This window comes from Rhinopithecus roxellana, chromosome 15 (genome assembly GCF_007565055.1).
Source record: "Rhinopithecus roxellana isolate Shanxi Qingling chromosome 15, ASM756505v1, whole genome shotgun sequence".
NCBI lineage: Eukaryota > Metazoa > Chordata > Mammalia > Primates > Cercopithecidae > Rhinopithecus > Rhinopithecus roxellana.
In genome coordinates, this window is record NC_044563.1 from 119714607 (window position 1) to 119727469 (window position 12863).

At 37.4% G+C, this 12863-nt stretch overlaps 1 protein-coding gene across 1 annotated transcript in view; it reads left to right on the top strand.

The window, feature by feature from the left end:
* DYNC2H1 (dynein cytoplasmic 2 heavy chain 1) overlaps positions 1–1682 on the top strand; it is a 385005-nt gene extending 383323 nt beyond the window's left edge. Inside the window, exon 89 of the mRNA XM_030918805.1 lies at positions 1138–1682. Coding sequence (XP_030774665.1) covers positions 1138–1296 — 159 coding nt within the window. The 3' untranslated portion in view covers positions 1297–1682. The remainder of the gene's footprint in view (positions 1–1137) is intronic.
* Positions 1683–12863: the final 11181 nt, after the last annotated feature.

Consider the following 12863-nt stretch of genomic DNA (forward strand, 5'->3'; position numbering starts at 1 on the left):
GTTTTTCCTATATGAACTGCACCTCATGGTAATAAAAAAAATTGATAAGTGGAGGTTTCTCTTTATAGATATATTCCTGCTTGGAAGAAGGAAAGATAGATTACCCCTTGTGTAATCTTGAATGAAAAATGATTATGAATGGCCTCTAATAGCCAAAAAAGAGAAATAACCCGACATATGCTGCTTGATGGAAACATCTAGTACCACCTATGCAGTATTTTCCAAACACTGAGTCTGAGCTCACCTATGGATCCAGTTTATAGGAATACAAGGAACAGACAGACCGACGTGATACCATGGGAATGTAATCCAAAAAAGAATGTGGGCAACTATTTGGTATAGTTTCTTCTGCAAACAAATTGCTAGGAAAAGAGGAGGAAAACTTACAAATTTAGGAGACTTAAGAGACTTTTCTTTTTTTTTTTTTTTTGAGACGGAGTCTCGCTCTGTCGCCCGGGCTGGAGTGCAGTGGCCGGATCTCAGCTCACTGCAAGCTCCGCCTCCCGGGTTTACGCCATTCTCCTGCCTCAGCCTCCCGAGTAGCTGGGACTACAGGCGCCCGCCACCTCGCCCGGCTAGTTTTTTGTATTTTTTAGTAGAGACGGGGTTTCACCGTGTTAGCCAGGATGGTCTCGATCTCCTGACCTCGTGATCCGCCCATCTCGGCCTCCCAAAGTGCTGGGATTACAGGCTTGAGCCACCGCGCCCGGCCGAGACTTTTCAACAAACTGCAAAGCATAGTTTTTATTTAAATTATGCTTCTAACAGAAAAACTCTTTGAACAGGAGATAATGAGATAACGGATGTGTGATGATATTAAGGAATTATTGGTTATTTTCTACTGCGTGATAATACATGGTTATATTTATAGAGATATATATGTAAATATTTATAGGTGAAATTTTGTAATTGTAAGGTGCTATTCAAAATACTCCAATATTGGGCTAGGGAGAGGTTGTAAATAAAGCACGATAGGCCATGTGTTTCATTTTGTTGCAGGGGGATGATAGGGGCTTATCATATTAATCTTTATTTGAAACATTTCATAATATTGATATGTTTGTTTCCTTGGTTATCTAATAATCTGTTTCCAAATAGTGTATTGCTGTATTTTAAAACAAGTTATTTTTTAAATAGGATGCATGTGGTCCATATTCCCTGGATGAGTGCATCTCTTTGCCTGTTTACACAAGTGCTGAAAGGGATCGTGTGGTTACCAATATTGATGTTCCATGTGGCGGCAACCAAGACCAGTGGATTCAGTGTGGAGCAGCTCTATTCCTAAAAAATCAGTAGAATCTAATGACAACAAAAGCCATCTTCACAAAAGGGAACACTGATTCTTTAAGCTTTAAATCAAACATGTGGTCAGTCTACATTTGAAATGTTAGTTCAAAATATTAACATATATAGTTACCTTACAGTGTTGATCTCATTGAAATTTTAATGTGTAAAAGCAGCACTGTGCATCTTTTAAAGTAATTAATGGAGTTATTGTTAAAACAGAGTATTCTTTTTGATAACATTAAATATTTCTGTGAGGAACTTCACTTTTCCAGTGGCTCAAAAATTTGTTTTAGGTCAGAGATTTTAAGTGGTATATTAAAGTAATCCATAATAAATATTTTGGCTGTCATTTGTGTCATAATTATTTAATAAAATGTAAGAGCGTTCATAATTTTTTCAGTCTTCCCATGACTTTTTACATACTGAAGAATGTATTATAAAGTTATGAATGTATAAAAGTATCAATATGAATATAATTATACTATACTAATTATAATGTACAAATATATAATTGTCATTGTAACTATACACTTACAACTAATATCTTAAGGTAATTCAAATAGGAATAATTCAGGTGACATAATAATGGAGGACAAATTCTGGTTATTAAACATTCAGCTGTTTTGTGTTTTGTTATTGCTTTTTGAGACAGAGTCTCACTCTGTTGTCCAGGATAGAGTGCCGTGGGGCGATCACGGCTCACTGCAGCCTCAACCTCATAGACTCAATCTATCCTCCTGTCTCAGCCTCCTGAGTAACTGGGACTACAGGATGCACTACCATGCCCAGCTAATTCCTTTATTTTTTGTAGAGATGGGGTTTTGCCACGTTTCCCAGGCTGGTCTCAAACTCCTGCACTCAAGCAATCCACCTGCCTTAGCCTCCCAAAGTGCTAGGATTACAAGTGTGAGCCACGACACCTGGCCTGTATTTTTTATAGGAGCTATTACTTTAGCTCTGCAAGATTCCCTGAAATCTAAGGAACTGAAACTACTGTTCAGTTGAGTGATAGACATTTTAGTATCCTGTGAAGTTATTTGCAGCTCTATCCTTGCAGCAAACAAATTCTAAGAGCTGAGGCTTATATTTTTGATAGTTGTTTAAAACGAGTCATAGTTATATACTTAGAGGAGCAACTAAAAATGCAAAACATACTTTTAAAAGAATATATGTAAATATATATTTTAAAGGCATATATTTAAAAATATGTATTTATTCCATGTGCATTCGTCCATGCTTTTCCCTTTCTAGTGATGGTAATGTCAACATCAAGCCCTGAAAAACATATTTTTAAAAGAATATATTTAAATATATAATAAATATATTTTATATTTAATATATATTTAATAAATATATATTAATTATATATTAAATATATAAATTAAAATATATAAATATATTTTTAAAAGAATATATCTAGATATATTTTTAAAGAATATATTTAGATATATTCTTTTAAGGGTGTTTTTCAGGGCTTGATATCAACATAACAATCAGCTAGAAAGGGAAAAGCATGGACGAATACACATGGAACATTTTCGTGGGCCATGTCTGGAAATGTCACACATCATTATGTTTACATTCCATTAGAGAGAACCTAATTACATGGGTATACATAATGTGTAGCGTGTCTGGGAAATGTAGTCAGCTGGGTGCTCAAAAACAGAAGAGCATGGAGAGCGGTACCTAGCTCTTTCTACCACATCCCCATGCAGTGAAAAATTTTAACTCATTATAGAAATGCATTCAGTACAATGACATAAAATTACTTAATAAAGAAGCATAGGTCTTTAATTGATATGATGCCAAACCTCATGCTTATGAATTTTTGCATTAATATCCAGCAAAATAACATAAGCCAGCTATTGGCCAGATTCCAGAAATATAAAGATAGATAATATAGTCTCTGCTCTTGAGAGATGTAAAAGCTGATCAGACAGTGAAACATGTAAAAACAGTCTCCACACTGTAAATTTTTATATCTGATATTAATATTGCTATACCAGCTTTTTTGGTTAAATTTGGGAAACAATATATTAAAAATGCCCATATAGAGAAAACTCATAGCACAATGAAATAAGAGTTATGTGGCACAGTAGCAAAGGGCTGAGGGATTGCAGGGGAAGGAGTAACTAATAAAAAATGATTAGCAACAGTAGGCTTGTTTCTTTTTCTTTTTAAAAAAACTTACTTTGAAAATATTTTACAAAGAATAAATAAATGTGTTGCCTTCCTCAAAGTGAACAAATATTAGATGTTATGGTGTTTGCTTTAGATTTTTTTTTAAGTGTCAAATTTTAAAAATTGTTTCAAAATCAGAGTCCTTCACATTCCCTTCAGCAGAACTTTCACTTCTTCCTCCAAAGAGATACCCACTAACCTGTATTTGTTACCTACACAGTACATGTTTTTAATATATAACCGAAAATAAGGGGAATTTTTTTTAATGTGAGCTGCAAGGAGCCTTTCTAAAGCTTCAGAAGGACACAGTAATTGAGGTTCTCAATCCGTTAGAAGCAACAAACGACAGTTTTCAGTCCTCAGACACCACAGATGTTGGAACGGCCCCAAACAAAATACGTCATAGCCATGTATTTGGTAAATTTAGTATGATAATTTTCAAAATAAAAATCTTGACTAGCCAGGAATTGAAGGGACTTTCACAAATAATGGATATCTATGAAAAACCTATAGCAAAGATCATTTTTAATGAGGAAACAGGGCATTCACTTTAAAATGAACAAGACAAAGCTCATCACTTCTACATTGTTTGGAGGTCCTAGACAGCACAGAATGACAAGAAAAAGGCAGAATTGAATGGGCAAAGACAAATGGAACAAAATACGTTCAAGGAGAAAAAAATATTAGCATTCACATACTTCTTCCCATCAGCCCTTTGTGCAGCTTTTGCTTTTGGCAAGCTCACACGTGTATATATCAAAATAAAAATGTTAAAGGGAAGAAGTTGAAATTTTACTCCTTGTGTTAAGTATCCCTAACCAATAATTATTTGGGGGTTTTATTTTTTATTCTGAGAACTTCTGCTATAATTTCTGAAAGAGATATGGAGACTAAAGAAAACAAAATTCACTCCAGTTACTTGGGGCATCTTCTTCCATGTTATTTCTATGTATTTACTTCCATTATGTCAAAGTCTGGATGAGTTATCATTTCCCGCCTATCTTAGGAAGCTGTGAGCACAAAGGAGCCCTGCCAGGAAGGTGGCTACAGAGCACACAAAGTGCGAGACTGCATTGGGCCTTTGGGAGACACAAAAAAATAGAAAACAAAGTACTACAATACGAAGAATATTTAATTCAAGAAAATCAGTCATTTCACCTCAATTTTGACCCTCTTGCACACTAAGCATCTTAAGAGCAGGAAGTATATGTTTCATGTTTTTGTTTATGGCACTTGCTTTTATTGGAGCTCAACACACATTTATTGAATCAGTGACTAAAAATTGTTTCCAGACAACTTAATCATCAGATTTGTCTCCAAGTAATTTTAGATTGCTCCCAGAATCAAACCCATCCTTAAAGAATGAGTACATTTTCATCATTGAGGATAGTTAGAGAAGGCTTTCTTCAAAGGTTCTCACAGAAACTTGAAAAAGAAATTTCAAACATCTCAGCAAGGTTGACATCATTGGACTGTGCCTCCCCATGTGATCACTTTGAAGAAAACAAATCCTTTGGTTATATAGTCCTTCAATCAAAAAATCTTTGGGGACTGGGCATGGTGGTTCATGCCTGTAATCCCAGCACTTTGGGAGGCCAAGGCGGGCGGGCGGATCACAAGGTCAGGAGATTGAGACCATCCTGGCTAACACGGTGAAGCCCAATCTCTACTAAAAATACAAAAAAGTCAGGTGTGGTGGCACGTGCCTGTAGTCCCAGCTACTCGGGAGGCTGAGGCAGGAGAACTGCTTGAATCTGGGAGGCGGAGGGTGCAGTGAGCCAAGATCACGCCACTGCACTCCAACCTGGGCAATAGAGCAAGACTCTGTCTCAAAAAAAAAAAAAAAAAAAAAATTCTTTGGAAATGGAAAGGATCTTAGAGATTGGCTGGGTTTCTGTTTTATTTTTACTTTACAGTCCTGCCTTCCTAAATACTCACAAGTCATGCCTTGTAAACTTAACATTTTAACTAGGAGAAAAATCAATTATCAGAGAAAGTTTCATGGAAGAGTTGGATTTCATGCTGGACAATCAGGGAATCTATCAGAAGTAGACGTATACCTCCCAGGGTCCAAAAGCTCAAACCAATCCACCTCAGTACATCTGCTACCATATACTAACACTGCGAATTTCACACTGAAAAATAAATGTATTCCAACAGTTAAGTTATCGATGGAAGGACAGGAAAAATAAACCCAATCTGAGCGGGGAGAAAAAGTAAGCTTCTTGAGAACAACTGTCTTTACCTACAGTGATATTTTCCATGTATGTAAACATGGCTATCAGCTTTTTTTTTTTTTTTTTCAAAAATAAAGGGAAAAACAAATAACAACCAAAATATTATGCATAACCATTATAAATTCTGATTATGCTGTGCCTAAATTTTCCTTCCCCTTTTTTAGTTCCTGAACACTGTTTCAGAAGGGATTAAGGCAATAGAAACCTAATAAGGTGAAAGCAGAGACAAGAAGGTGGAATGGGTTAAGATTCAACACAATAGATAGAAAGATGGTCTTCAATTTCTCCCTGTTTTCAAAAGTCTATTACTTATTGTTTAGCAAAGTAGGAATAAAGAATAAAACCATGTTTAAGTTTTGTGGGAAAATTACAAAGCAATGAACGTACCAACTTAAACCACATAGAAAAAAATAATGGAATCAAATTATAACCTAAATACAAAATTTGATTATTAAAGTCAGTGACACCTGACTTTTTGAAGTTAGCTTCGTTTCTATTTGAAATTAATCATTATTAAAATAGGAATTTATTTGAACGTAACTGATTCTACTAGCAGTGGCGAAATGCTTAACAATGGGGTGGCTGCTCACAGGTTTTTAATTTTAAAGATGCTTCCCTGCATGTAAAGCACAACTCTTTCTATGTTAGTTACTGCTGCTTGTCTCCCAGTGCCCATTCTCCCCTACTACTGTAGTAAGAAAACTTAGAGTGTTTAACTGAACTAATGCATACTCAGAATAAAAACTGAAATTCCTTATCTCCCTTACATTCAAGTGTGGCCATGTGACTCGCTTCTGCCAAAGAATGTGAGCACAAATATCCTATGGCAGCTTCCAGGGTCATTCTTTATAGGATGTGGCCCATATACCATTTTCTTTCATCTTCATCTCCTCTCCTCTGCTGCCTGCAACACTGCCATCTTCGACCTCAGTCTCTGAGGACTTTGTCAAACACAGATACCACCCCTGGACTATTTACCTCTGAATTTCATTTATACAAGAGAGATTTTTCAACCGTAGATGGGGTGGATAAATGCCAGCTGGCTGGTGGTGTGGACAGACAAGATCTACTGCCCTCAGACAGTCCCTCCAAAACCAGAGACGAGACCCAAATACTCCAGCTGAACTAGGAACCCTAAGTTGGATACACTTTCAACCTGTGCTCTCTGACTAATACAAGTCCCACTTGGCAAGAGAAGCAATAATTGTAAACAAAATGGTCTCTCCGAGACACCGTGTGCACCTTTGGGATGGTACTTTTTACATTGAAACCAGTCATTAACCTGCCTCCCTCCCAAAACACTTGCACCTTCTGGATGGTCGTAAGAGAGCTCCAAGTGTTTAAAGTACCACCAGAAGGTCATTTATCCCTTAGACAATTTCAGAGATCTCTCCAAAATGATGCTACCCTTGGTTACTTGGTAGAGGTTTGCAAAATGATAACTGTTTCGTTATTTATGTGCCCCTTGTGAGCAGCTTTCCCTGTAACTAAGCCATGCAATTCAAATAGATGGTATGAAATTTGTTCTTAATTTCAGCTGAAGTGATCAGTGACACCACCTCAGCACTGGAAGGCACTCAGGTCAGCTCCAACTCACTGTCTGTGGTTGTTTTGCTATATTTGTGTTTCTGGGATAAGCATCTCTGAAATTCTATTTGGTCTTAATATGATAATTTAGGCCGGGCATGGCAGCTCACACCTGTAATCCCAGTACTTTGGGAGGCCTAGGCGGGTGGATCACGAGGTCAGGAGATCGAGACCATCCTGGTTAACATGGTGAAACCCCATCTCTACTAAAAATACAAAAAATTAGCTGGGCGTGGTGGCAGGCGCCTGTAGTCCCAGCTACTCAGGAGGCCAAAGCAGGAGAATGGAGTGAACCCAGGAGGTGGAACTTGCAGTGAGCCGAGATTGTGCCACTGAACAACAGAGCGAGACTCCATCTCAAAAAAAAAAAAAAAAAAAAATAGATACTTTAAAAAGAAAATGTTTATAACGAAATGTTAGAAAAAAAGAAAATATTTTGTACTATATAATACAATATTATATTTGTGAATATATGTATGTAGTATGTATCTCAAATTAGAAAGTGGTACTTTAAAATACTAAATTCATTATTTCTGAGTAGAGAGATGATACGTCATTTCTTATTTTGGGTAAATTTTTACATTTTTCAAATGCTGTAATGAGGATGTATTGCTTTTATAACCCAAACAAAACACTAGTTTTTAAAAATCAAAGTAAATGTAAGCTTAAAAAGAGTCCATCAAAGTTAGCTTTTCATATTTCAAGACAATTCCCTTCAGAGTTTCTTTATTTGCAAACTTTTCCATGTATTTGTAGCTTGAATTGCTATTGAAGATGTTGATATACCTCAGCTCTTTGTAACTTCAAGTAAGGGTTTATTGGCATTTATACATAAGAGACATTTGATACAATTATCTTAGACCAAAAGCAAACATGGCATTTCTAACTTGGCATATAGCTGCAATCAGAAATGTTTGCAGTTTCAAAGTTTAATATCTATAATAATGAGGAAACTGGTGAGTCAGCTCTTACATTGAGGCAAGAACCCTAGACTTGGAGTTAGGCCAGCAGCCTACCAGTCTTAGGCTAGGCCCATCACTTTTGCTGTTCCTTCTGCATTTTGTTTTGTTTATCTATAAAATGTGGATTATAATTCCCGTTTCCAACTGCAATTTGAAGAGCACATGAAATTTAAGGTATTTTTATATATTCATCATGGGACTGACATAAATTTAAAAGCTAAGATTTAAAAAAATTATAAATCACAATTTTGTATAAAATACTATTTAGAAATAAAAATTTAAGTTGATAATTTTTAAGTTATCATGTTTCAAGTCTTACATTATCTAGTTTATGATTATGTTTCTAGTGTTAAAGATCCACTTTGTTTTCATAAGATGAACTACAGTTTATTCAAATAGCTGCCATTTGTAGAATTTTGTTCAAAATCAATACTCTGTATATGACCAATAATAATAATATAGTTCTGACTGCATGCTGACATTGGCATTGCTGCAAGCAATTAATAGTTAGATACATACATGTTTATCACCACTCACCTCGTTATGTCTATTCCATTGATGAGAAAACTCAGACGGATTATGTAGCTAATAAATTGGCAAAGCAGCAAGAAAGAAAACTCTCTTTCAGCCCCCACCCCCAAGAAAGAGCAAAACCAGCAAAATGGAATTCTCTAACATATATCATTTTGGAAGTCAGTATGCTAAAAGGAATGAGCAGGATTATTCCAGAACCACAAGTTGATCAATTCTTCATCTTGACAAATATTTACTACAGCAGTGCTTCCAGCAAGAAGATAAAATGAATTGACATTGCTAGTCAAAATACTTGTTACACTACGTATTTCCATTGAAGAGTCACCTCTATAAAAATGAGGAAGAGAATATGGGGGAGAAATGCTTTGAACTGTGAACTTAGCTCTCAGAACTGTCAACTTAGCTTCCTTTACTGCACACACTCAGTGCTCTCTGCATACACAGGACTCTTCCAGGGGCCTTGAGGGCTCTCAGATACCCTCATTCTTCACTGCATTACTTATAAAGAACACTGTAAAACATGTCAGACAGACAGATATGTGTAGTGGATATATATGCTATAAAGAATAATAGAATGAACACTTGTACCTCGCATGCTGCTGAAGAAAGAGAGCTTTACCAACAAATACCATTTAAACTGCCTGATGTATTTTCAGTATCTCATTTCCCATTCTCCACCCAGAGGCAACCATTACCCTGAATTTGGTTTGCTTAATTCCCATGGTTTGATGATTATTTTTATGTGTCAGCTCAACTGGGCTAATGGATACCCAGATAGCTGGTAAAACATCATTTCTGGGTTTGTCTCTGAGGGTACGTCTGGAAGAGATTAACATTTGTTTTTTTTTTTTTTTGTTTTTTTGTTTTTTTTTTGAGATGGAGTCTTGCTCATCACCCAGGCTGGAGTGCAGTGGTGTAATCTCGGCTCACTGCAAGCTCCGCCTCGCCGGTTCACGCCATTCTCCTGTCTCAGCCTCCCGAGTAGCTGGGACTACAGGCGCCTGCCAACGCGCCCGGCTAATTTTTTGTATTTTTAGCAGAGACGGGGTTTCACCGTTTTAGCCAGGATGGTCTCGATCTCCTGACCTTGTGATCCACCCGCCTCGGCCTCCCAAAGTGCTGGGATTACAGGCGTGAGCCACCGCGCCCGGCGAGATTAACATTTGAATCAGTAAACTAAATAAAGATCTGCCTCTACCAGCATGAGTGGGCCTCATTTAATTTGTTAAGGGCGCAAGCAGTACAGGAAAGCAGCGGGAGGGTGCATTTTCTTTCTTTTCCGGAGCTGGGCCATTCATCTTTTCCTGCCCTTGAACACTGGAGCTTCCTTGGTTCTCAGGACTTCAAACTCCAGCACTTAAACTAGTCTGTTCTTCCTCTTCCCCTAGTTTTTGACCTTGGACTGAATTATACCACTGGCTTTCCTGGTTCTCCAACTTGCAGATGGTATATTGTAGGACTTATTGGGGTCCATAATGTCATGAGTCAATTCCCATAATAATCCTCTCGTATCTCTCCCTCGCTATATATACATCCTATTGGTTCTGTTTCTCTAGAGAACCCTAATACATCTGGGGGAGAGTTCTTCCTAGTTTTTCTGAACATGAATGAATCCCTAGACCATATTCTTCTACTTGACAAATATTTGCTTTTAATCTTAGACTGGCCCCATTGAGACAGGAATAATACAGGGTGTTTGTGCCTAGAATATTGTAGGCCACAGTTTCACATGACTAGCAAAAAGGAAACTGTTGAAGTAGCTGCATAAGCTAGGAACTAATAAGACCCTGAAAAACAGGATGTGGGCCAAGCTGGCTAAGACCAACTGGGCCCAACACGGCACCGGATTTGACCTAGGTTTCACCTAGGGCATCATTATACACTAATTCATACTCATCCACACACCCATCAGCACCATGACAGTTTCAGGAACACTCATACTTGCTGTAAAAATGTGTGACACCACAGTTCTGAGAAATCTTTACCTTCTTCCAGAAATCTTCATGAAAATTCCACTCCTTGGTTAAAGAAACCTGTAGACAGAAACCTCAAACCCCATTGTGCATGACTCACTCTCCTGAGCACACCCACAATCCCCTTTCTTGAGTGTATACTTTAACTTGGCAATAAATCTCCATATTTTCACCATTTTCTGACTAGCCCTTAAATTCCTTCTTGAGACAGTGTCAAGATCCTGGACACCAGCCAGGGTTGAGGTCCTACCAGCATTTGGGGACCTCCTCTAGCCCACTGGTATCACCATCATGATTGTATGGTTTTTATTTTTATGTAAATTATGTCTTGCTGTACATATTTTATGACCCTTCTTTTTTTCAGTATGAACATATGAATTGACCACAATTTATCCAGTTTTCTCTTGATGAATACTTGAATTGTTCTAGTTTCTTACTACTATAAACTATGCTGCTGTAAGTAAGTCTCCTGACATGCATTTATAAGACTTCCTGCAGGGGTCCCCAACTCGCGGACCATGGACCCATACAGGTCTGTTAGGAGTCGGGCTACACAGCAAGAGGTGAGCAGCAGGTTAGTGAGCATTACCACCTGAGCTCTGCCTCCTGTGGGATCAGCTGCAACATTACGTTCTCATAGGAGCATGAACCCTACTGTGAACTGCACCTGTGAGGGGTCTAGGTTGTGTGCTCCTTATGAGAATCTAATTCCTGATGATCTGAGGTGGAACAGTTTCATCTCAAAACCACCATTCCATCCCCACCCCTGACCCCCGATCCATGGAAAAATTGTCTTCCTCGAAGCTGGTTCCTGGTGTCAAAAAGTTTGGGGACCACTGCTCTAGGGTATATCCCTAGTAGTGAAATTGCAGAATCTCCTGTAGGAAAACTGTCAACTTAATTATATTACAATAAAAATTTTCCATGTGGTTAAAGAGTTAACATATATAAAGTACTTGAAAGAGTACCTAGCATTAGTAAGCACTGTAATCATAACAAGATTTGAGTTTGAACCAATTCATAGTCCCACCAACAGTTTATATGAGTTCTTGTCATTCTGCATCCTCATGAATACTTATATTTCTGCAAATCTGGGGTATAAAATGGCATCACATTTAATTTGCATTTTCTCAATTAAAGATAAGCAATTTGTAATGTTTATTGTCCACTTGTGACTTTGTAACCCCCCAGTGGGCTCTTCCTGTCTGCTGCACAGATGAAACCAATTCACTGTGACCATGGCCTTGCAACAAAGAAAGAGGTAATTGACAGGAGGCTGGACATGCCACAGGGAAGATGGTATTATTAATCAAATTAGTCTCCCCCAAAATTCAAAGGCTAGGGTTTTTCAAGGATAGTTTGATAGGCCAGGGAATCCACTTCTGGGTGGGGCCACAGGACTGATTTGGGGGTCCAGATGGAACCACTGTTCACTAGAAATGTAAAATCCTGAAAAGACATCTCAAAAGGCCAATCTTAGGTCCCACAGTAATGATGTCATCTGTAGGAGTAATTGGGGAAGATGCGTATCTTGTGACCTCCAAAATAATGACTAGTGATTATTTACGTCTACACCTTAGCAGAATTCAAGCTCCTCCTCTCTCTAAACTTGTCATCTTTCATTCGCTTTACAAAGGCAGTTTAGTTTTGGACAAGGGCTATTACTTAAACTATAAACTAAACGTATCTTAAAGTTAGCTTGGCCTAAGCCCAGTAATGATTAAAGAAAGTTTGGAGGTTAAAGGCAAGATGGGGGTTGATTAGATCAGATCTCTTTCACTGTCATAATTTTTTCACTGTCATAATTTTTGCAAAGGTGGTTTTAATTTTTGTCCATGAAACGCTATTACCTTTTGCCTTATTTTTCTGTTATCTTTTCTGATTTTTAGGAATTAAACATCCTTATATATTTGTAGAGTAGTGCACTGTCAATTATATGTTTTATAAAATACACATTCCCAGTTTGGGGCTTGTCTTTTTTTATGTTGTCTTCTGATGAAGAAAAGCTTTAAACTCAAATGTAGAATATGCAAGCCTTTCCTCTATGGCTTGTGTTTTCCCAACAAATTTCATTACAATATATATTTTTTTCTTACAGATTT